The sequence below is a fragment of the Anolis sagrei genome, chromosome 1 (assembly GCF_037176765.1).
Source record: "Anolis sagrei isolate rAnoSag1 chromosome 1, rAnoSag1.mat, whole genome shotgun sequence".
Taxonomy (NCBI): domain Eukaryota; kingdom Metazoa; phylum Chordata; class Lepidosauria; order Squamata; family Dactyloidae; genus Anolis; species Anolis sagrei.
Window position 1 is genome coordinate 164,466,120 of NC_090021.1, and position 24,128 is coordinate 164,490,247.

General features: G+C 43.4%; 1 protein-coding gene and 1 pseudogene across 3 annotated transcripts in view; one reads left to right on the plus strand and one right to left on the minus strand.

The window, feature by feature from the left end:
• Positions 1–24,128, plus strand: part of LOC132779600 (caspase-10) — a 51,143-nt gene that overhangs the window by 10,834 nt on the left and 16,181 nt on the right. For 2 of the 3 annotated variants that reach the window (XM_060783284.2, XM_067470034.1), the window contains exons 4-7: positions 1,768–1,903; positions 8,549–8,616; positions 11,721–11,754; positions 13,232–13,306. In XM_060783284.2, the coding sequence (XP_060639267.2) occupies positions 1,768–1,903; positions 8,549–8,616; positions 11,721–11,754; positions 13,232–13,306 (313 nt within the window). The remainder of the gene's footprint in view (positions 1–1,767; positions 1,904–8,548; positions 8,617–11,720; positions 11,755–13,231; positions 13,307–24,128) is intronic. The other variant, XM_060783291.2, reaches the window with a different exon arrangement.
• LOC132761773 (ral guanine nucleotide dissociation stimulator-like 1 pseudogene) lies at positions 4,982–6,654 on the minus strand (annotated as a pseudogene).

A 24,128-nucleotide genomic window follows, 5' to 3' on the forward strand; every position in this document is an offset into this window, starting at 1 on the left:
AGAAATATATTCTTATGTTTGACAGGAAGAAAAAAAATACCCCCCCCCCCCCACAGTTTTTCAGCCCCTGCAAAAATGGAGGGCCTAAAGTACTTAACTGTACTTCAAGCAGATATGAACACCAGTTCATATATCCAGCTAAAATATGTTATGTCAAATGTGTGTGTATCTATATAAATAAAAATGTAATGTTCGTTTGTGGAATTAACAGAACTCAAAAACCACTGGGGAAATTGGCACCAAATTTGGACACGATACACCTAACCACCCAATGTATGTCCTTCACTCAGAAAAAATGATTTTGTCATTTGGGAGTTGTAGTTGCTGGGATTTATAGTTCACCTACAATCAAAGGGCATTCTGAACTCCACCAACGATGGAATTGAACCAAACTTGGCACACAGGACTCCCATGACCAACAGAAAAGGGTTTGGTGGGCATTGACCTTGAGTTTTGGAGTTGTAGTTCACCTACATCCAGAGAGCACTGTGGACTCAAACAATGATGGATCTGGACCAAACTTGGCAGGAATATTCCATATGCCCAAATATGAACACAGATGGAGTTTGGGGAAAATAGACCTTGACATTTGGGAGTTGTCGTTAATGGGATTTATAGTTCATCTACAATCAAAGAGCATTCTGAACCCCACAAACGACAGAATTGGGGCAAACTTCCCACACGGAACCCCCATGACCAACAGTCCAACTCCCTTCACCAGGGCAAGAAAGCGTAATCAAAGCCCTCCTGACAAAGAGTCATCCAGCCATAGATACAGATAGATCTGTATGATTCACACACAGATATAATATCATAGATTTGAAGGGGACCCCTAAAGAAGGACAATTATATGTTGCATGTTCCATGGTGGGCAAACCAGACAATCTCCACATCAACACTGACAAAGAAACAGCAAGAAATACTGCTTATCCACAAGCACAAAAAATAGCATATATTAGAAACCAACACATTCTCATTACTTTATTTTCCAAATCATCAGACTGGTCCACAGCAACGTGTGGCAGGAGATGGCTAGTAGAGTCATATGATGTAAGACTGTCATACAGATTGCAAAACTCTGATCTAACAACTAGGGTGGATTATTAAGATATAATCTAAAAGTCCAGATGAAACTTGAGTGTTTGTCAAAACCTATCCAGATGCAGGCTTGGTGGATTTCCTTACAGAGAGAATACTAGAGTTTTAGAGCGAGCATGAAGGAAGTGTGCATCCCACCAGTCTAATGATGGTTTAGAGCAGGGGTCCACAAACTTTTTAAACAGAGGGCCAGGTCACAGTCCCTCAAACTGTTGAAGGGCCGGATTATAATTTGAAAAATGCATGAATGAATTCCTATGTACACTGCACATTTCTTATTTGTAGTGCAAAAAACACTTAAAAACAATACAATAATTAAAATGAAGTACAATTTTAATATATATAAACTTATTAGTATTTCAATGGGAAGTGTGGGCCTGCTTTTGGCTGATGAGATAGGGTTGTTGTTGTTGTGCTTTCAAGTCGTTTCGGAGTTAGGTTGACCCTGAACGAGGGCCAGGTAAATGACCTTGGAGGGCCGTATCTGGCCCCCAGGCTATAGTTTGAGGACCCCTGGTTTAGAGAACTAGGACTTCGATGTCCATTATTTTATCACTTTGGGCTATTGATAAATGTTTTCAAAGATAAGGGGAAGATCAGGTGACTCAGATACGGATGGAGCTGTAAGCAAAGACATTCCCCTTATACTGTATTTACTTTCTCTCTTAGTCTGGTCTAGAATTGCTGACTTCCTTAGAGAAACAAGACCTTTTGGCAGAAGATAAACTGGAAATATTGGAAACAATCTGTGACAAAGTGTCACCTGAACTCCGGAATAAAGTGGACAGATTCAAAGAAAAACCAGGTATCTAATTCTGAGCAACACTTTGCACCACATTCATTAGAGTGGGAATAACTCTTAAAGTACTTCTTCCCAGTCTTTGGTCCTTCATCTCCCAGAATCCCTTGTCATTGACCATGATGGAAGAGAGTTCTGGGAGCTACGGTAGAAAATGGAAGATCAAAAGCTGAAGGCCCCTGCTTTAAAGCAACAGTAGCTGTGTGTAACTTCTATTTACTATAAGTACATGCTGACTCATTTGGCTATAAAGCAGCTGAAGAGAGTTAAATTTTAGACTAAAAGGAGTGATATCTATCATCTCTTGCTTTGCCTCACTCTGCTCTGATTTGTTGTTAACTACTGTCAAGACAGCTTTGACTTATTGTGACTCTGTGTGTGAGATATCCCAGAGTTCCTCAATCATCCTCCCTCCTCAGGTCCTGCCTCTATACCAGTGGTTCTCAACCTGTGGATCCCCAGGTGTTTTGGCCTTCAACTCCCAGAAATCCCAGCCAGTTTTCCAGCTGTTAGGATTTCTGGGAGTTGTAGGCCAAAACATCTGGTGACCCACAGGTTGAGAACTACTGGTAAACTATTTTGTCCTTCTGGGCCCACTTCTAAGATTTATTAGCAGGCTTGGAAAAAGCAGGGTAGAGAAGGTAGAGAGATACAGTAGGTTTTGCTTCCTTCACTGTGCCCATCCCAGTGGGCACAGTTAATCTTCTACACTGCTGTGTGACTGATCATGCAAGTACTGTATGTGTTGAACAAACACAAAGAGACACTCCTGATTCATCCCTGAGAAATCTTGGCTCTCTTCCTTGTTTGGCACTGGGAATTAGATTCTATTGATATCCGTGTGTGAATGCATTCATTATTTGATTAGCTTCATAACAAAAACTGCACGTGATAGAGAAAAAATAAACACAAATCTGAATTCAGTGCAAAAACTATAAGAATGACCTAAAATTATATCTTGTTGGCTTTTGTAAGTTAAGAGCTTCTCATGCTTTGGATGTGAAATGCAGGAAGGAAGAACTGGGCTGAAACTCCGGCTCACCTGTTTAGTTTAGTGAAAAAGTTGCTGACAATTCCTTTTTAGATAAAGCAGAAAGAATAGTGATCTATGTAAAGATTGGCAACCTCAATTATTTATATCAGAAATGAGGAATCTGTGATCCTCTATATCAGTGTTTCTCAACCTGTGGGTCTCCAGGTGTTTTGGCCTACAACTTCCAGAAATCCCAGCCAGTTTACCAGCTGTTAGGATTTCTGAGAGTTGAAGGCCCAAAACATCTGGGGACCCACAGGTTGAGAACCACTGCTCTACATGCTTTTGACTTGAAGCAGGTGTTCTGTCCCACTGCTTCTTAAACTATGGGCCCTGACCTCAAATGGGGTGCCCTTAGCTCAGGAGAGCTGAAGTTTGCCCATGCCTGCCTTAGGTTAATTTTGAGATCATGAAGAATCTGGCAAATATCTGGCTGTTTTAGACATTTATATGAATCTGTTGTCCAGGATTTACACTGGGCTCTATAGGCAATATTTCAGTTGTACTTCATAAAAAGGAAAATAAGCCTGTTTATCAAGCCTTGTAAATTCTGATTTATTTGTGTAAAAAAATCTGTTCCTGGTTTGAAGTTTTGGGGTATAACAATTACTTTCAAAGTAAGAACTCTACAATTAGACAGGAAATAATACTTTCAAACCAGGAACAGATCCCCCCCCCCCCCAAATGTTGTTACATAGTGTAACTGACAGAAGCTATAAATGGCCAGAGATTTTTCTTTTTTTTCTTTCTTTCTCATAAACAGTTGTTAGTTTCAGTAAACATGAACAGTGACATCAGTGGGATTCCTCCAGCCTAAGTCAGTTGAGGACCAGAAACAGACAAAGGTTAACATATCCTTCTGGGGCAGGAAGCTACTTGTATCCAATTGTAATCCATCTGATGTAGAAGCTAGTTTAGAAATCAAGTTGGCAGCTTTTGATTTTTCTTTCCTTGGATGATTCCTCTGGCACTCTTGGCTGGTGGAGAATCAGCAGGTGCTACTTTTGCTCCATCTCTGCACTTCCATGACATTTGTGCTATGAGGTCAGGCACAAAAAAGAGAAATCACTTGAAAAGACCTTATTCAAATAATAATAATAATAATAATAATAATAATAATAATAATAATAATCACAGTTGCTCTGATGATTCATTGGAACTTGTGCCACAAATACCATCTACCTGTGACAAAGAATTGGTGGAATCACAAGCCTGAAAAAGTTACAGAGAATGAACACGTCAAGCTATTCTGGGACTTCCGGATTCAGACAGTTTTGGAGCACAGTACTCCTGACCTCACAATCGTGTTAAAAAACAAAGTATGGCTTGTCGATGTCGCAATCCCAGATGACAGCAGGATTGAAGAGAAACAACTAGAAAAGCTGATATGATATGAGGATTTTAAGATTGAACTGCAAAGACTCTGGCACAAGCCAGTCAAGGTGGTCCTAGTGGTGATCGGCACACTGGGTGCAGTGCCTAAAGACCTTGGCCTGTACTTAAACACAATTGGTGCTAACAAGATTACCATCTGCCAGCTGCAAAAGGCCACTTTGCTGGGATCTGCACACATTATTCGCCAATACATCACACAGTCCTAGATACTTGGGAAGTGTCTGACGTCTGATCCAATTCAGCCAGTAGAATGTCTGCTGTGGACTCATCTTGTTGTGTTTCAAATAATAATAATAATAATAATAATAAAACATCTTTATTTGTATCCCGCTTTTCTCCCTGAATGGGACCCAACAACATAATGTAAAAAAAATACAAAATAGCATACATATGTACAACAAAACCTATAAAAACAATTTACAATAGAAATTAGTAAACATATTTACAAACATTTATCCAATACAGTTATTAAGCAACTCAACAGAAAGATGGTAAACTTAGCACGACTCAACGAAAGTGAGCCTTCCTGTCATTACTGCTAAGTATATTCAATGACTTCTTCGTCATTCGCTCATCCCTTTGTGGAAAAGAAAGGGAAAAGTAAAATTTCAGTGAGAAAAGGAAAGTGCTCTGATACATAGAAGAAAGGACTTCTGCTAGAGTTGGCATTTGAAATTACAGCAGAGAAGTAAGGAGCTCATCCTCTTCCCCCCGCTCTTCCGTGATTTTAGAGACGTGGTAGTTGCTTCTATCTCACGAGCAAGGGTATCGCTCTCTTTCTCTGTTAAAGATGGCTGTGTCCTGAACCACTGGATGAATCTTCTGTCTGCCGCCATGCAATAGTTGTTGCAGGAGGATTGCAAGAGCTTAATCTGAGCGATTACTTCAAATTCCCGCCTTCTCTTCTCAAAATTTATGAGTCCCCCTTCCACATAGTTCTGTAGAGTGGCATCGAGCATTATCAGATCAGTCAAAAAGGTCCCAAGGTAAGGGACAGTGCCATGCATTATGCCCATATCTTTTTGCAGGTGAAGTCGCCGCTGAGCCCTTCTCTGGTTTTCTTTTCCAGTGCTGTCCAAATTTGCAAATTTAGCTGTTCCTTCCCTCTTAAGCAGCTCCCGGCTTATCAAATAGTTGTCAGAGTCTGAGAAAATGTCTGACAGTTCTTCAAACATCAACGTGCTGTCCTTGGCAACGCTAGCCCAACACTTTTTTAGCCGGTAGATGGAGTTGGATTGCAGTGCTGCAACGATGGCCCTCAAGGAGGAGAAATTCTTCAAGATCCTGCATTCGTGGGCAATACTGATCCATTTCTCTATGATCTTGGCTCGCTGCTGGGTTGTCAACTCTTTGTCCTTCAAGATGGTTTGGATGACACATTGGGTCACGGCATTGAATTGTGCAATGGTGGCTCTGATGGAGAGGGTCACGTGGTTTTCCTTCTTATTCCTCTGAGACCAGATGCTGCCCAAACAGTGATATGGCACCACTCTCTGAAACAGTTTGGCATCCATGTAGGTGAGCTGTTCCGCCACAAAGTCTTCAGCAAAAGAGGAGAAGTCTTCTGAACTCTCAGTCTCCAGTTTTTCCTCATTGGCAAGAGTGTCACGGATCCCGCCATTCATGGCTTCTGGCTTCTGAAATTGCTCCAACAGGTTTTGTGCCCTTTCTTCAAGTCCCAATCCTGGCATGACCGATGTCAGAAAAGCCAGGAGTTTCTGCAAACAAGGATAATCGGGAGGTTCTCGGAAGTCTTCAGGGCACTGGTCTAACCAGGCTCTCAAAATGGAGGCCATGGCTGTCCTGAGGACTGTTTTCTTCTCAGTAGAGTTCTGGCTTCCGTCTTCTTCACACTTTGAGGTTTCCAGGTTTCCATATTTGTCAAGGATCAAAACCATAACTTCTTTTGTGGATGCAAAGCCTCGATACGTTGACAGAAATACATTGAGGAAGGTGAAGTCATTGTCCCCAAAAGCTGTCAACAGGTTCTCCACCAGCTTCTCCAGAGTGCCAGCCTTGATTGACCTTATCTTACATGTCTCACATATGCTAACAGCATGATCTGGGGGCAGTTGGTCCCATTCAATCCCAAGCCATCTTGCTGCTTTACTCGCAGCTTGTTGAATCTGTACTCTTTTGAGGGTGACGTGATAGACGGCACCTTCTTCTACCTCTTCACCCCCGTCCTGAATTAAGCTCTTTGAACGCATGTACATGTTTCTTGGATTGTGGAGACCGTTCTACATAGCATCTTATCAAAAAGGGTTTTGAAAACCCCATTCCTACCACTTGTCACTAAACGGCTTTTTGTACGGGCCTCCGTCATCATCCTCTCAGTGTGGATACGGCCAGAAATGTCCAGCTGGAGGTAGACTAGGCAGGCATAGAATGTCTTTCCCCTATAGAATTAATGCTGTTTAACTGCCGCTTTAACTGTCATCATCCGGAAGCGAAAGGAGCCGTCCATCTATTATTGTTGTTGTTCTTGTTGTTATTATTATTATTATTATTATTATTTCCATCATGCATACATTACCACTAGCTGTCAAACTTTTAAGGCACAGTTAAAGATCCACCTCTTCCGGCAGACCTGCTCAGCCAATTCTGAACCATAACTTTTGGGTTTGCATTCTATGCCCAATGCATTTTGATTTTTGTACCATGTGCTTGGGTGTGTGTAATTTATAGTGGGATGTTTTGATATATGTATTTTTGTAAGCATTTTATGTTTTGATGGTCTTGTACCCTGCCTTGAGGCGTGAGAAAAGGCGGGTGACAATTATTAGGGGTATGTTGACCTCCTGCAGGACTGTAAAGTGTAGAGCCCTCGTTGGCACAATGGATTAAACCAGTGGTTCTCAACCTGGGGTCCCCAGATGTTTTTGGCCTTCAACTCCCAGAGATCCTAACAGCTGGTAAACTGGCTGGGATTTCTGGGAGTTGTAGGCCAAAAACATCTGGGGACCCCAGGTTGAGAACCACTGGGTTAAACCTTTGTGCCAGCAGGACTGCTGACTGAAAGGTCAGTGGTTCGAATCCAGGGAATGGGGTGAGCTCCTGTTTGTCAGCTCCAGCTTCCCATTTAGGTAGATGAAAGAAGCTTCCCACAGGATGGTAAAACATCTGGGCATACCCTGAGCAATGTCCTTGCAGACAGCTAATTTTTCACATCAGAAGCGACTTGCAGTTTCTCAAATTGCTCCTGACACACACAAAAATCTCCAATAACACTGCCCTTTGGGGCAGGGATAGGTGGAGTGTGTGCCCTTAGTACAGCCTTTTGAACTTCCCTCAAACCCCAGAACTTTGAAGGAAAATAGGTGGATGAGAAAGTGGCAGATAGTATCCCAAAAAATTGGCAGTGAACATATACTTCAGGAAGTTCTGTACCCTTTTTTGGTCAGAAAAGGCAATTTTAAAAGAAACCAAGAAGACTCAATCAAGGTTCTCCCCCAATCCAATTTTTTTAGCCTGGGTGAATGGAATACAACTGAGTATAACGTATGTGCTCCATCCCTGAACTCCCATTCTTTGATAAAAGTATCTTTTGAGGATAATATTGCTACAATAAACACATTTGGAGATGACAGCACATTTCTTCAGATACCAGAAGTGGATATTTCTACAGTGAGCATGAATATTTGGTATGAAGCAGAAGCAAATGTTGAGGCATGCCGAAGCATGGCTGAGAAACTTCAGGCCTGGGATTGTGTCCAGCCGTCTTCGTGAATCATTCGGGTCCTGTGTAGTTTCTCTAACACATTTGCAATAACAAGTCATCCTTTGGGGATTTCCCAGCCTTTTAAGCATTTTGTTTCCCCATTTGAAAGGTTGAAATCCCTTTACTAAGCACAACCAGCATGTTTTGAGCCTTGGATTATGTCTCGGTAGACCAGGCTTCGAAACGCCACTCAGTCATGGAAATTATTGTATCAATAGGGTACTAGTCCCTTAACCCATTGGGATCTAAATTTGCTGGTCTCCTGCTTTTGATAGTTTAGGAAGTGTTGCTTGTAAAGTGCGGTCATACCTATTTCTACTTGTAAATAAGCCGGCTTAGATTCAGTGAGGTTTGCTCCCAAGTCATTTTATAGAATTGCAGCCATAGCTAATCTTTAGGGGTTGTGTATTTTCAATATCATTCTGCCTGGACATATTAAGCATAAAGAGGGCTTTGCAATATTTCAAACCTTATTTATTGTTTGTTCTCTTGTAATCCTCAGCATCTCATATAGAAAACAAAGGTATTGGACACTCTTCTCTTCCTGGATTTGGAGATGTTTCACTCTGGGTATGCTATAAGGAAACAACCTCATTTTTGTTGTTTGTAATCTCTGTTTGATATTTTTATTCAGTTTTACTGTGGTAGACTTTGTATCGGTGTCAGTCCACAAACCATCAGATGTGACATAGTTGGTATTTAAGGGTCTGTTCAGCCATGATCGGAGCGTGATCTATGGAAAAAGGTTTTGTAATGGAATTCAGAGAAACTTGATTTATTGTATATACTTGAGTATAAGACAAGTTTTTCAACCCTTTTTTTAGGCTGAAAAAGCCCCCCTTATCTGATACTTGAGTCAAAGTTATTTATTATTTTACTCTGTTATTATTATTCTTACATTTATTATTATTATTATTATTATTATTATTATTATTACATTTATTATTTTATTACATTTATTATTCTTACATTTATTATTCTTACATTTATTATTTTACTCTATTATTTTTATTACATTTATTATTTTACTCTATTCTTATTATTATTACATGTAATAATATCTATTATTGTTAGATATATAAGCACATTTACATTGAAGAAGGTTAGAATAATGGTTTAATCAGAGTTGGATAGTCTTTATCTTAAAGTTTTATGTAAATATTCAAAAACATTTAACCTACTGATGCCTCAATTAATGTAATTTTATTGGTGTTTATTGGTTTATTGGAGCTCCCGGTGGCGCAGTGGGTTAAACCCCTGTGCCGACAGGACTGAAGACCGACAGGTCTCAGGTTCAAATCCGGGGAGAGGTGGATGAGCTCCCTCTATCAACTCCAGCTCCTCACGCGGGGACATGAGAGAAGCCTCCCACAAGGATGATAAAAACATCAAATCATCCGGGCGTCCCCTGGGCAACGTCCTTGCAGACAGCCAATTCTCTCACACCAGAAGCGACTTGCAGTTTCTCAAGTCGCTCCTGACACAACAAAAAAAATTGAAATTTACCATCCTCAGCTTATACTCGAGCCAATGCTTTCCCACAGTTTCTTTGTGGTAAAATTAGGTGCCTCAGCTTATATTTGAGTCTGCTTATACTCAAGTGTATTTGGTATTTATTTGTTTGTAAGCTGTCCTTTCTCTAGTGGATTCCTGGGTGACATACAAGAGGCTTAGTTATTTAAGCAAAATATATCCACTAAATCAGTTCCAAAGGATAACCTAGATTTTAAGCTTTCTTTTGGGAAGGAGGAATTGTATTGCATTTAGATCTTTTGGTAAATCTCTCAGTGGTTTGCAGTATGTAGATCTCTATGGATTTCCAACTTCAATGAGGATGCAAGAAACTTACAGGGGTAATCGCTTATCCCTAGCCATCAGTGTTCCTCATGTGCAAAATAGGTGTATTGATTGATTACTTTTAACAAGTCTCTGCTGGTCAAGGCTGCATTAAAGTCTTTCATCTATGATTATGATAACGAGTGATCATCACTCACAAAAACACTGAAAAACACCGCAGAAGAGTCTTAACAAGCAAAAAAAAAAAACCAAAAAACACATTGCAATGCATGTACAAAACCTCACACACACATATATGCAAACACACATATATACACACACAAAACACATATACACAGACTGGGCCACAGCAACATGTGGAAGGTGACGGCTAGTGTATAATATAACTCAGATATAGATTTATGTACACCCTTGTATAGGGTTAGGGTTACTAGAAGTGAGTGTCTATAGATCTGTGCCAGTTGATGAAAGTTAGAGAATTTCCAGGAAAAAGGAAACAGTTGTAGTTAATGGGCACAAATATGATATCAGTCCCTGAAACATTAGGAAAAAATCTATGGTGCGCTATGTCACATAGCTTTACAAAGTGACACGATAGTTCATTGACTCTCCCATCTTTAAATATTTTGGAATGTGGCTTTAGTTGGTAGACATCAACATTTTAGCATTAAGAAAACCCCGAAACATCAGTATTCAGTCTGTAATTACGGCATTCATTCAATCTCAATTGAAACTAGATGTGGGGAAAGTCTTACGCCCATGGATCTACTTTTGCAAGACTCTCACCAGCCCCCCAAAAGCTGTAGCTGCCCGCCAATGTCTTCAAAGTTTGAGGCACTTTTTTTGTGTGTGAAACCCTACATAGAAAGCCCTCCAAAACATCTCAGAGATTTTTAGTTCTGTCAGGTATGACGTCACTTCCAATCACCTTTTTTGAGAGGAACTCTGAAGAAAAATGGAGTTGTGTACACAATGTTTATTTTCATTCAAATGTAAGAGTCTCTGATCTGAATAAATAGAAAACATTGCTCTCCTGGACAGTGATTTTGCTCTTCTTTGGCCCTTCTTTGAGCTGCTGTGTCTGTTCTGGCTGTGAATTGGCTGCTTTAAATTCAGGCACCAGAGACAACTCTTTATAATGTTATGAGCTGATTTTGTTTTTGGAGAAGCCAAACTCAGCTGCATTATGAACTTGTTGGAAGATGTTCAGGCACACAACCGGACCCATCCAACATTCACTTTCAGGAAGCTGTAATTATTTTATTAAGATTTTCTTATTCATTATATAAAAATTATTTAAAATATGGACTTTCCATTATAGGAGATAGAAGCATTCCTGTGCAGTCAACAGGTTCAGAGGAATATTGTGATGACAAGAGAGATGGATGTGAAATAGAAAGTTGGGAGCACTGGTCTACATGTACTATATGGTGCGACCCTCAGGTCTGCAGGGAATCCATTTCCAGGCTACACATGGATATGCAGAAATGTAGATAATATTAAACTATTGAAATGAAGACCTTTGAGTCCAATATATCATGGAGTTGTAATTGAGGACCTACAAAAAGCCTAGAGAAGACATATTTTCTTGGACGTGGAAAATGAAATTGTGGGTACTTGTCCTGTATGGAGGTCATACTGAATATAATCTGTGATCTGATATTCATGTTGACTGTCTTACTCTTTTGACCAAAGCTTTGCATAGAATATTTACAAGCAAAGTCTCAAACAGCTTTAGACTGCATTCCTGTTTACACTTAATTGCGAATAAGTCTTGTTGAATTCAGTGGGATATACATCTGAGTAGGCATGACTTGAGTAGGCATGTATAAGATTACAGTGCTATGATATCTGTCTGTTTTTCTTTTTCCAAACAGGGAGATCCTCTCCTGTATCCAGTTAAAAAACTTGGTAAGTTTTGTTGTTGAAAACAGTGGGCTGGTCTCCCTAATTTTCCCATATAGATGCATGTTTTGGTCAACTTCGTTGTTGTTGTGGCATGCTCCCAGGGTCATAAACTGTCTTAAAGGGATACCTAAGCAGAGAACAGTAGTGGTACGCTTCATCTCTGTGGTCCCTGGTGGCGCAAGAGGTTTAAACCCTTGCACCGGCACAACTGAAGACTGACAGGTCACAGGTTTGAATCCAGGGAGAGCGCGGATGAGTTCCCTCTATCAGCTCCAGCTCCCCATTGCGGGAACATGAGAGAAGCCTCCCAAAGGGATGATAAAACATCCAAACATCTGGGCGTTCCCTGGGCGACATCATAATAATAATAATAACAACACTTTATTTATATTCTGCTCTAATGATAATAGTAATAATCTTTATTTATATTCCACCTTATCTATCTGAGGGAACTCAGAGTGGATTACAACAAACACAGATAGGCAAACATTCAGGGCCTTTAATACAGCAAATAACAATCACATACAATTACACAGAACAAAGATAAAGGCTTCCCCTTTCATCTCCGGCTTCTGGGGGTGGTGCTCAACTCTGGCCATGGGGAGATGCTTTTTTTCCACTTCCAAGCCAAGGCGCCTGCTGTCTTTAGACACTTCTCTTGTCATGTTGCCGGCATGGTTGCATGGGTGTCTTTATTACTTTCCCACCAAAGTGGTACCTATTGATCTACTCACATTTGCATGTTTTTGAACTGCTAGGTTGGCAGGAGGTAGGGCTAACAGTGAGAGCTCACCCCAACCTGCAGCTTTGAATTGCCAACCTTCAGGTCAGCAGATCCAGCAGCACAAGATTTAACCCATTATGCCAACCGTGGTCATATAAAAAGCAATGCCAGCAGAATAAGCATGTGTAAGCGCCAATTCATTTCCATTGACGGAGCCCCCGGTGGCGCAGTGGGTTAAACCCCTGTGCTGGCAGGACGGAAGACCGACAGGTCGCAGGTTCAAATCTGGGGAGAGGCGGATGAGCTCCCTCTATCAGCTCCAGCTCCTCATGCGGGGACATGAGAGAAGCCTCCCACAAGGATGATAAAAACATCAAATCATCTGGGCGTCCCCTGGGCAACTTCCTTGCAGACGGCCAATTCTCTCACACCAGAAGCTACTTGCAGTTTCTCAAGTCGCTCCTGACACGACAAAAAAAATAAATTCAATTGACTGTTTGCACACACAGGCTAGTGAGACATCTCTCTCTTTGAACATCCTTGGCCAAATTGATCTGTCACCTGAAAAAGAGATACGTTCCAAAATTTTCCCTACAGTTCCATGTTTTTAAGCTGGACCCTCCCTGCACCCCAGCCACCAATGTCTCTGTATATCTTGGCCAGAATTACTTTTGATGACATAGGTAACTGGAGTAATGGACTGTGAAATTCAACAAGTATATTGCAAGTTGTGCTCATTTTTCTTTCCTTTCCAAGTAGATTCTTACTCTGAAGAATTTGGGAGCCTGAGAGAACTCAATACAGTGTACAATTCTCTGCCTGCAAATCAAGGTCAGTAATGAGATTGTTATTCTGGGTGCTGGCTTGTATTATTTTATGATGTTTAGTTGCAAGGATGTGTGAGAATAAGGAAAAGGAGGTGTGGCTCTCAGGTATTCTGCTTTGTGATCTCTTCTAATTCTGCAAATATATCCCTAGCCTACTTGATTCTGTTCCTGATTTGAAAGTGTTATACCTGTTTAATTGTGTAGTACTTACTTTGAAAGTAGTTGTAATACTCCAGAAACTTTGTTTGTGGTTCCACAAACTATGTTGAATTGGTTGAGACTTGATAAGATCTATTCATTGAAAAACTATAGCAAAATGTGCTTCAGGCTGTCCCACAAAAACAAAGTCTCTGCAGTTTAATACACCTTGTGCTAGTACAGCTGTACCAGGAGCTCCAACTTTATTTTCTTTCTGTTATCTGTTTGCAGTCCTAGGGCAGGCCTCCTGTCCATCATAATTAAGCTTTGGTTCTGCCCCTTGTTCAGGGCTCTGGGAGGGAAAGGAGCCATTTTTTGGGCAGTCTCACACAAGGAAGCTAAACTATAGGACGTAGACCAGCTTGTCCCGTAGAAAAGCTTCTTTTCTCAATAGCATCCAGGGAAACAGATTATCCGGGGAAACAGAAACAGAAATTCCAGGGAAAAGGTCCCAAAGCTCTGGCTGAGAGCTCACAGCCTCTCAGACTCACAGCAAACAGAGGGAAAACAGCCCTGAAGTTCTCAAGGATTCTCTGAGGGAGGACAGCACTACAAATCCATGGAACTCCAGCTGAAATATCTTCAAGCCTCGGCTGGTAGGTCTACTCGATACCCAGATGCATTTGGAATCAGTAGTAGGACCCACACCGATGAGGCATAGATAGAAAGCAGCCTGGGAGAGGTTAAAAGGGGTTTTTCCTACAGAGAAGGTTCAGTTAATCAAAGTCAGGTACCAGGCCATTGAGGACTAGACTAAGAAAGCCTTGAAGTGTTGATTGAACCATTGAAGATTTGTTGTTTGTTCCATAATAAAGACAAAGTCTCTGCAGTTTGCAGTCCTAGGGCATCATTAAAGACTCTAAAGACCATCACTTCAGAAAAATCCCTGAGAACCTCTCTTTGAGGTGCCCCTGGCTTCCCGCTGGGCTTAAAGCATACGTCCGATAGAAAAGTACAGCTGTTACAGGCCCAGCGCGCAACAGAACACACCTTTTTCATGTTTTTATGACAGAACTAATTAGGAAATGACATTTATAACCCAGGAACAAAAATAATGTGACATAGTTTTATTTATCCAGTACGACATCTGCATCTGTGAGGAATATGCATTGGACTTGACATGAATATGCAACATTGGATAATAGCGAACCTTATTGAAATAAAATATTCCCAGCCCAAGAATACTACAGAATTATACTGGAAAACCTGGAAAATGCCTAGAGTAGAAATAATTTGTTGTATCTGGGTAAATGAAACCAAGAATTTTGATCTCATGGTTACAGGGGTCATACGATACTGGGACCACAAAGCATAATGTGACAGAATTATTTTCATATTTGTTAGTCAGAATATGTAGACTTGAGAAAAAATGAGAAAGCATAATATTTTGCCATCACATTCTGCTATCTTATTTTGACTTTTAAAAAGGCTTTACTATTATAGAGGTTTAGTTGCTATGCCCCTTTAAGAACTCTGGAACCTCCTGAGGCCTGGTTTCCAATGAGGTGCTGAGAGGCAGAGGAGAAGCGAGATACGACAGCCTATATTTGCAAATAATACAGCTATGAAAGAAAGAAAGCTCCACACGAGACACAGCTCAGCTGAGGCTTTTATAGGATTTCAAGTACATTTTGTACCTTCATGCCTCTTTGTGCCTTTGGAAAGTGACCATTCAACCCACTTTGTTTTTTTCCATCTACAGTTGTCCACACGATGCACTTTTCCCCCTTTTCCCCTGTCCACAATGAAGACCAAACCCCACTGCTCCTCCTTCTCGGGCTCCTCCCTTACAAATACACTTTCCTTATTTTCTATCTCACCCAGTGTTTTAACATTTTAACATTATATCTTGCATATCTGGCCCGCCCTTTGTGTTTGACTTTTATTATGTTATTTTGCACTGTTTATTTTATTTTGTTACATTTTGTATTTTGTTGTGTTTAATTTTCTGTTTTGTATCTTATTTTGCTGTATTATTTTTGGACTTTGCCTCATGTTAACCGCCCCAAGTCCCCTTTAGGGAGATGGTGGTGGGGCATAAATAATAATAATAATAATAATAATAATAATAATAATAATAATTCCTTTCTCATGCCTCTTTTCCCTTTCATCTTGTTTCTATCCCCCTTTCATGTTGTACATGGTACTTTGATTAGTTGTTTATCAAAATAATTCAAGTAAGCAATTTCCCCACAATTTTCCAATTACAATCATTCAGTATGGTTTGAGCCTTCTCCCTTCCTTTGAGGCACCCTTTTGGTCCAATTTCTCAAAATCAAAATACTGTCCTTGTTTTGAACTTTTTCCTTCATGATGTTTATTGCCTTGCTCTGGCTCGACATTCCCATGCAGACCTTCCTTGCTTAACTAAGGAAGGCGATGGATTGTTTATTGCTCCCATTTGGTGCTGCTGCTGCTTATGTGAGCCTTTTTCCATGTGTTTTCTCATAGCAGACTCTTCAATAGATCTCTTCTAACACTAAAAACACTAAGACTATTTATCTATATAAATAAAAATGTAATATTCCTTTGTGGGATTAACATAACTCAAAAACCACAAGACAAATTGACACAAAATTTGGACACAATACACCTATCAGGCCAATGAGTGACCATCACTCATGAAAACACTGAAAAATACAGCAGAAAAGCCAAAAAGCAAAAAATTACATTAAACGCATGCACACAACCACATATGTGTGACAAGGAAGGATGGAACCAAAGAGCAAAGGAAGCGAGAAAAGAAATAGGTAGAGAAGGAAGAAAGAAAAAGGGAAAGAAAAAGAGGGAAGTAAAGAGGAAGGGAAGGAAGGAGAGAAGGGAAGGATGGAAGAGGGAGGGAGGGAGGGAGGGAGGGAGGGAGGGAAGGAAGGAAGGAAGGAAGGAAGGAAGGAAGGAAGGAAGGAAGGAAGGAAGGAAGGAAAGAAAGAAAGAAGAGAAAGAAGGAGAGAAGGCTGGCCACAGCAACCCATGGTGGGTACATGTGTGTTCTTCATACTATTGCTATTTATTAAGCAAATTAAATCAGGTCCTTGTCCCCGTCACTATCCTTGCTAATATCTTTAGATTGATTGGGATTTCTCATGTCAGAAATGTCTCAAATTAAGATCTTGTTTTTTAAAAAAATCTCATTTCTTTTCCGTGTCCTCTGTGAAATGAGCACATGTGGGTCTTCTTGTGCGCCTGCGCAGAAATTCGGAAATTCAAGAGTTAAAAGCATGATTTTTTGCCCCGACAAGGCCCCGCCCACGTTTTCCCCTGACCATATAAGCCTGGAGGTGTGGCTTCCCCTTTAGTTCCTTTTCCGCGTGACAGCAGAAACCTCGGATATTCTCTCCTCCTTATCGATAGATTTCCTAACTGACTACTGCTCGACTTGACCACGACGACTCTCTCCTGCCCCGACCCTGGACTGTTTGACCATTCTCAGGCTAGATGTCTTTATTTTTTAAGAACTGCTCGGCTTGCGGGACTACGCTCCCCGACGCCGATAGGCACTCCAAATGCCTTCTATGCTTGGGCGAGTCCCATAGCCCCCAAACTTGCCAGATATGTAAAAAATTTACCACCAGAGCTCGCAAGAGCAGAGAGGCCCGTCTTAAAGCCCTTCTTTATGAGAGGGCCTTGGCCCCAGAAGCTGCTTCTCCGGCCCGCAACGTGGCTGAGCCGCGGCAGTCTTCCCCGGATAAACAAACAATGCAGCCTTCTTCTCCACGTGCTGGAAATAGGCGTGACCCCACTATACCTCCTGCTCCTTCCACGGAGCCTTTGAGAAAGAAAGCTAAGGCATCTAAGCCTTCAAAAAACAAAGAAAAAATCCTAAGCAGAAAAAGGGAAGGCAACTCACTGCCACACAGGCCTTGAGTCCTCCCCCCTTGGATCCGATGCCTCTCCCACAACCTCTTCTACTCCTCCAGGAACAGGAACCTCTTCCCTCGTTCCTCCAATTGGACGATCCCACCCAACTTCCCCCCCTCGAAATCCTCACTCACCTTCAGGACCACTCTGCCGGATCCGGAGGCTTCCCCGCCTCCCTCTCTCCCAAACCTCTCCCCCACCCACACTTACCACCCCCCGGTACCGTCAGTAGTCACCCCCCAGGATCCCCCTGCACGCAGGGAGCGATCTCCGCAGTACCGCCGCTCCGCCTCCTCGGAGCGTTCCCGGAGTCCCTCTCCTCCTCCATCCAAGCGTGCGCGTCCTCGCTTGCCTCACCACCCACCTTACCCAATGCATGACTATTCCTATCACCTTTATCCTCCCTCACCCTACCCAATATATCCTTTCTATTACCCTCCCCCGGATCACTACAGGGACCAGGGCCTCCCTGACCCTTCCCCTCAGAGACACCACTACCCTCAACCCCCCAGGGTACCTCCTTCAGCCACCATATCTCGCCCCCCTCCTCAACCCCAACAACCAGAGGAGAACCTCCTCCCAGAGGTTCCCCCTCCCTCCCCCAGCTTGATGCTGAGACCATAGATCTGGAGTCCCAAGATGATACTCCAACTATCCCTGAACCACAACCAGAAAGTGACTCCTCTCCCCAACAATTGGAAGATTTTAAAAAATTCTCTGCCCTGTTAATTAGACTGTCCAGAGCTCTTAACCTCTCTATCCCTGAGCAATCTGATACTGTTCAAGATCCGTGCTTTACCACCTCGGAACAACAAACACCTGTGTCGACCGCTTTGCCCACCTTACCTTATCTGATTAAGATACTTAAAACAAATGGAGTTGCACCAGCCCTGGTACCGGCCACTCCAAAAAGAGCAGAAAATCTCTATCGCATTGATCTCACTTCTACCTCTTGGCTGGTTAAAATGCCTAAGGCTAATTCAGTAGTGACAGATGCTCAACCAAAACCTATACAAGTAAACTAGTCTTCTCCTTCTGACAAGGAAGGCAGAAAGCTGGACTCTATGGCCAAACATTTTTACTCCTCAGCATGCCTGTTTGCACGCATGGCTCACTATGGAGTTTACATGAACGTATACCAAACCTTTCTCTGGAACAAACTGACTCCATACTTGGAGCTCCTTCCTCCGGCAGATCAGCCACTAGCCAAAGCCTTCCAACAGGAAGCACTACTACTAGCTAAACTCCAAAAAGACCTGTCTAAACACACTGCTGACACATCAGGCAAATTAATTGCCGGATCAGTTGCCCTACGTCGCCATGCATGGCTTCGCGCAGCTGTCCTTTCCTCCTCGGCACCCTCATTGAAAACCTCCCTATGGATGAAGCAGGCCTCTTCAACCCTGAAACAGACGCTCAACTAAAGCACTCTCATGAGATGAAACAGACTGTTAATAAACACGACCAACAGTCATTTCCCTCTCAACTACTACCAACGTCCTTACTTCTACCACAGGCCTTATTACTCTTCCTTCTACAGAGGAAGACAAAACCCATATACATCCAATCTACCAACCAGGTGACTTCCTCTTCCTTCCAGAGGTCAGTATCGTGGTACCAGACCTTCCATTAACAACAAACGACGCTTTTAGCATTCTCCCTAACCACGAACCTTTCCCCCCCACCACCAACTAACCCCCCCTACCTAACTTTTATTTGGATAGGCTTCACCCCTTCCTTTCTGCATGGCAATCTATAACCTCTGACCTGTGGGTGGTTGATATCATAGCCAGAGGCTACGCTATAGAATTCCATTCATACCCTCCACTGGGCAATATCCTTCTTACCCAATCCTCACCTGCTATTTGGGAGGAAGTAGACTCCCTCTTACAGAAGGGAGCCATTTCCCCGACTCCTCTCCACGAATCCTCCTCCTGTTTTTTCTCCTGTTACTTCCTAGTAGACAAACGTGGTGGAGGACTACGTCCCATTCTTGACCTACGTAAGGTCAATACCTTCATCACACCTCGCAAATTTCGTATGGTCACATTACCCGCCATACTTCCCTTTATTCCCGAAGGCGCATGGCTAGCCACCATAGACCTCCGAGACGCATATTTCCATATTTCAATTTGACCTTCCCACCGCAAGCTTTTAAGCTTCGCGATAGACGACAAAATCTTCTTCAATGTCCTCCCCTTCGGATTGTCTACTTCCCCCAGAGTCTGTATGTATGTCTGTAGTAGCAGCACACCTCCGTCAACAGGAAATCACGGTTTTTCCGTACCTGGATGACTGGTTATTGTCTTCGAAATCCTGTTCCAAACTGCTTTCTGACATCCATTACACTTTGTGTCTCCTACAGGACCTGGGACTGATTGTAAACCGAGAAAAATCGCACCTGATCCCGTCTCAACGAATCCAGTTCATAGGCGCAGTCCTACACTCGTCACTTCGAAAAGCTTTCCTTCCAGAGGACCGCTTCGCCAACCTGCAACACATCATCTCATACATCCAAACCACCAAATGTGCGTCCGCTTGGACGTTCCAATCCACCCCTTTTGCACGCTTGCGTTTAAGACCTCTTCAAAACTGGTTCCTCCGGGCATTTCGCCCACACAGAGACCCGCAAAACATCACTCTCCACCCCCCACAGTCAGTCCTCGACTCCCTCTCATGGTGGACAAAAAGATTCAATGTCAACTTGGGCATGCCCTTTACCCCACCCGCACCTACGATGTCCTTCACGACGGATGCCTCCACCTTCGGGTGGGGAGCTCACCTCAAACACCTCCAAGTCAGCGGCCAGTGGTCTGCGGACGAACGTCAACTACACATCAATGCACTCGAGCTCATTGTAGTGGAGAAAGCCTTTCGGGCCTTCAGTCAAGTTCTGTCCAGTCACACAATCCAGGTAGTGACGGACAACACAACCGTCAAATACTACATCAAAAAACAAGGGGGAACACACTCCCAAACCCTCCTCTCCATCTCATCCCGCATCTGGGAATGGTGCATACAGAGAAGAATTTTCCTCACAGCAATTCACCTACCAGGCCAGGACAACATCCTAGCCGACTCACTGAGCAGATCATCCAGAAACAATCACGAGTGGCACCTCCACCCCTCCAATTTCAAGCTTCTCACCCACCTGTGGGGCAACCTGCAAATAGACCTCTTTGCGTCACCAACAAACACTCACTGCCCCCTCTTTTGCGCGAGGCTCCCCCCTCGCGAATTCCCAGGCTGTCTCGGAGATGCCTTCCTCTTCCGATGGGCCCCAAGCCTTCTCTACCTCTTCCCTCCCCTCCCCCTCCTGTCCTCAGTTATAGCGAAAATAATCTCAGACAATGTGAACTGCATTCTGATCGCACCTTGGTGGCCGCGCCAACCATGATTTGCGCCGCTTCTCCAAATCTGCCAAAACCAGTTCATCCGCCTCAAGCCGTCCCCGGACCTTCTCACTATGGAGAACGGTCTTATACAACACCCGGACCTTCACTTCCACCACCTCACCACGTGGAGAGTCCGGCCCCAATAGTCCTCTCTGACGACGTTTCACGCATAATCCTGGCAGCTCAAAGACCATCTACTAAAAAAGTCTATACATACAAATGGTCCCGCTTTAAAGCATTTGCCGAAGCCTCACATAGGGGGAACATACTCCCAAACCCTCCTCTCCATCTCATCCCGCATCTGGGAATGGTGCATACAGAGAAGAATTTTCCTCACAGCAATTCACCTACCAGGCCAGGACAACATCCTAGCCGACTCACTGAGCAGATCATCCAGAAACAATCACGAGTGGCGCCTCCACCCTTCCAATTTCAAGCTTCTCACCCACCTGTGGGGCAACCTGCAAATAGACTTCTTTGCGTCACCAAGAAACACTCACTGCCGCCTCTTTTGCGCAAGGCTCCCCCCTCGCGAATTCCCAGGCTGTCTCGGAGATGCCTTCCTCTTCCGATGGGCCCCAGGCCTTCTCTACCTCTTCCCTCCTCTCCCCCTCCTGTCTTCAGTTATAGCGAAAATAATCTCAGACAATGCGAACTGCATTCTGATCGCACCTTGGTGGCCGCGCCAACCATGATTTGCGCCGCTTCTCCAAATCTGCCAAAACCAGTTCATCCGCCTCAAGCCGTCCCCGGACCTTCTCACTATGGAGAACGGTTTTATACAACACCCAGACCTTCACTTCCTCCACCTCACCGCGTGGAGAGTCCGGCCCCAATAGTCCTCTCTGACGACGTTTCACACATAATCCTGGCAGCTCAAAGACCATCTACTAAAAAAGTCTATACATACAAATGGTCCCGCTTTAAAGCATTTGCCGAAGCCTCACATAGAGACCCATCCCCGGCTTCTATTCCCCTAATACTAGATTTCCTCTCAGACCTTGCCACCAAAAAATTCTCCCTTTCATCGATCAAATGCTATGTAGCTGCCCTCTCTTCCTTTAGAAGGAAGATGGACTTGCCGTCCCTTTTTCACGATAATCTGATTCAATTATTTCTCAAAGGCTACAAAAATCTCTACCCTCCAATCGCTCCACCCTCATCTCCCTGGAGTTTAGAACTAGTCCTATCCCAACTGTCAAAACCCCCCTTTGAGCCGATGGGCTCCAATCATATTTCACACCTCTCCTGGAAAACAGCCTTTCTGGTGGCAATCACCTCTGCAAGGCGAGCTGGTGAGCTCTGTGCTCTACGGTCTGACCCTCCTTATATCAGATTCCATGACAACAAGGTGGTCCTCCGCACCGACGTCACGTTCCTTCCCAAGGTAGTGTCATATTTCCATATGTCCCAGAACATCTCTCTACCGTCCTTTTTCCCCAACCCGTCATCTCCTCTAGAAATAGCACTTCACTCCTTAGATGTTAAAAGGGCTCTCTCCTTCTATATCCATAGGACAGCTCCCTATAGAAAATCCCCCAGGCTTTTTCTAAAATACAGAGTGGACGCTCTGGGCCAGCCACTTTCTTCTCAAAGACTCTCCTCCTGGATAGTTTCCACAATTAGACTGGCATACCAATTGGCAAGAAAGGAACCACCAGTACATGTTACAGCACACTCCACTAGAGCGGTCTCCACCTCTCAAGCCTTCCTCCCTGGAGTTCCCTTAGAACAAATCTGCAAGGCGGCGACGTGGTCTACACCGTCAACATTCGCCTCTCACTACAAACTTGACCTGCCGGCAAAAAAGATGCAGCCTTTGGCAGAGCAGTACTCTTCTCCTGTGTGGCATGACCCACCTCAAGGTCAGTAGCTTGCTGTTCTCCCACATGTGCTCATTTCACAGAGGACATGGAAAGAAATTATAGGTTGCTTACCGGTAACCGTATTTCTTTCAGTGTCCATCTGTGAAATTAGCATAAACCCGCCCGTCCTCCCCTCTATGTCATGCCCCATTTCCTTGACTGCTGTCTGGTGCCGAGGAACTAAAGGGGAAGCCACGCCTCCGGGCTTATATGGTCAGGGGAAGACGTGGGCGGGGCCTCGTCGGGTCAAAAAATCATGCTTTTAACTCTTGAATTTCCGAATTTCTGCGCAGGCATACAAGAAGACCCACATGTGCTAATTTCACAGGTGGACACGGAAAGAAATACGGTTACAGGTAAGCAACCTATAACTTTTTCCCACCTGATCCTGTCATGGCTATTGCATGGGCTCAAAGCCAACCTTAAAAACTCTGGCATAGACACTGAGAACTGGGAAGCCCTGGACTGTGAGCGTTCCAGCTGGAGGTCAGCTGTGACCAGCAGTGCTGCAGAATTTGAAGAGGCACAAATGGAGGGCGAAAGAGAGAAACGTGCCAAGAGGAAGGTGCATCAAATAAACAAGCAGTTTATTTGCTTGAGTTATTTTTGGCAAAAAAAAAAAACCCTTTGTCACTAAGGACAGTGCTTAATGAAAACATTTGTTGTTTTGTTGTCGTTAATCTTGAAGGGTGTGTGAGGGTTATATTGTAATCCGCTCTGAGTCCCCTGCAGGGTGAGAAGGATGGAATAGAAATACTGTAAATAAATATGAGGAAAGAAAGATACAGAGTGAATGATTTTACCATGTGATGACATTACAACTGTTATGGCCTTAAAATGATGGTGATAGGGACTTCCGGTGAGCATGGATGGCGGCAGGTCGGGTGCTCTTGTGCTCCGAGAGCACAAACCGCTCTCACGGTTAGGTGGGCAACGATAGCCCCCCTTCACTGGCGGAATGAGGCCAAGTGTTGTTGCAAAGCCGTCAAGGACGCAGTCGATGGCTCCAGTGAGCTTTTTCCCCTCAAGGGAGAGGCTTGAGTGAGCCCGGCCATAGCGTCTGCGGCAATGCAAACCGAGAAGCGGGAAGCAGACCGCAAGGCCCGCATATACTGCCGACTCAGCTCACCCCAACTCTTGAAGGAGTAACGGAGAGGAGGTGCATCGAAGCAACGAAGCGACCTCTAAGTTCATTCCTGAGGCAGTTATCTACTTCGGCAGGAAGACGGCTCGAGAATTTATTTACAAAGGAGATTATCAAAGCAAACTGCTCAGGAAAGCTTTTCTATCTTCCCAAGCAATTAACAAATACTCACCAATTACCTACTGAACTGTTTATTCTACAAATCTCAGTGTAAATCTCAAGAACCTCACTGAGCATTGGATGAAGCCTACAAGCAAATAATAGTTGGTAAATTTTAGAAGTAATTACAAAGAACTTTCCAGTTTATTCTTACAAGCTATTTATTGAATCTATTTTCATAAGCCACTTATAAGCTATTTTTTGAAC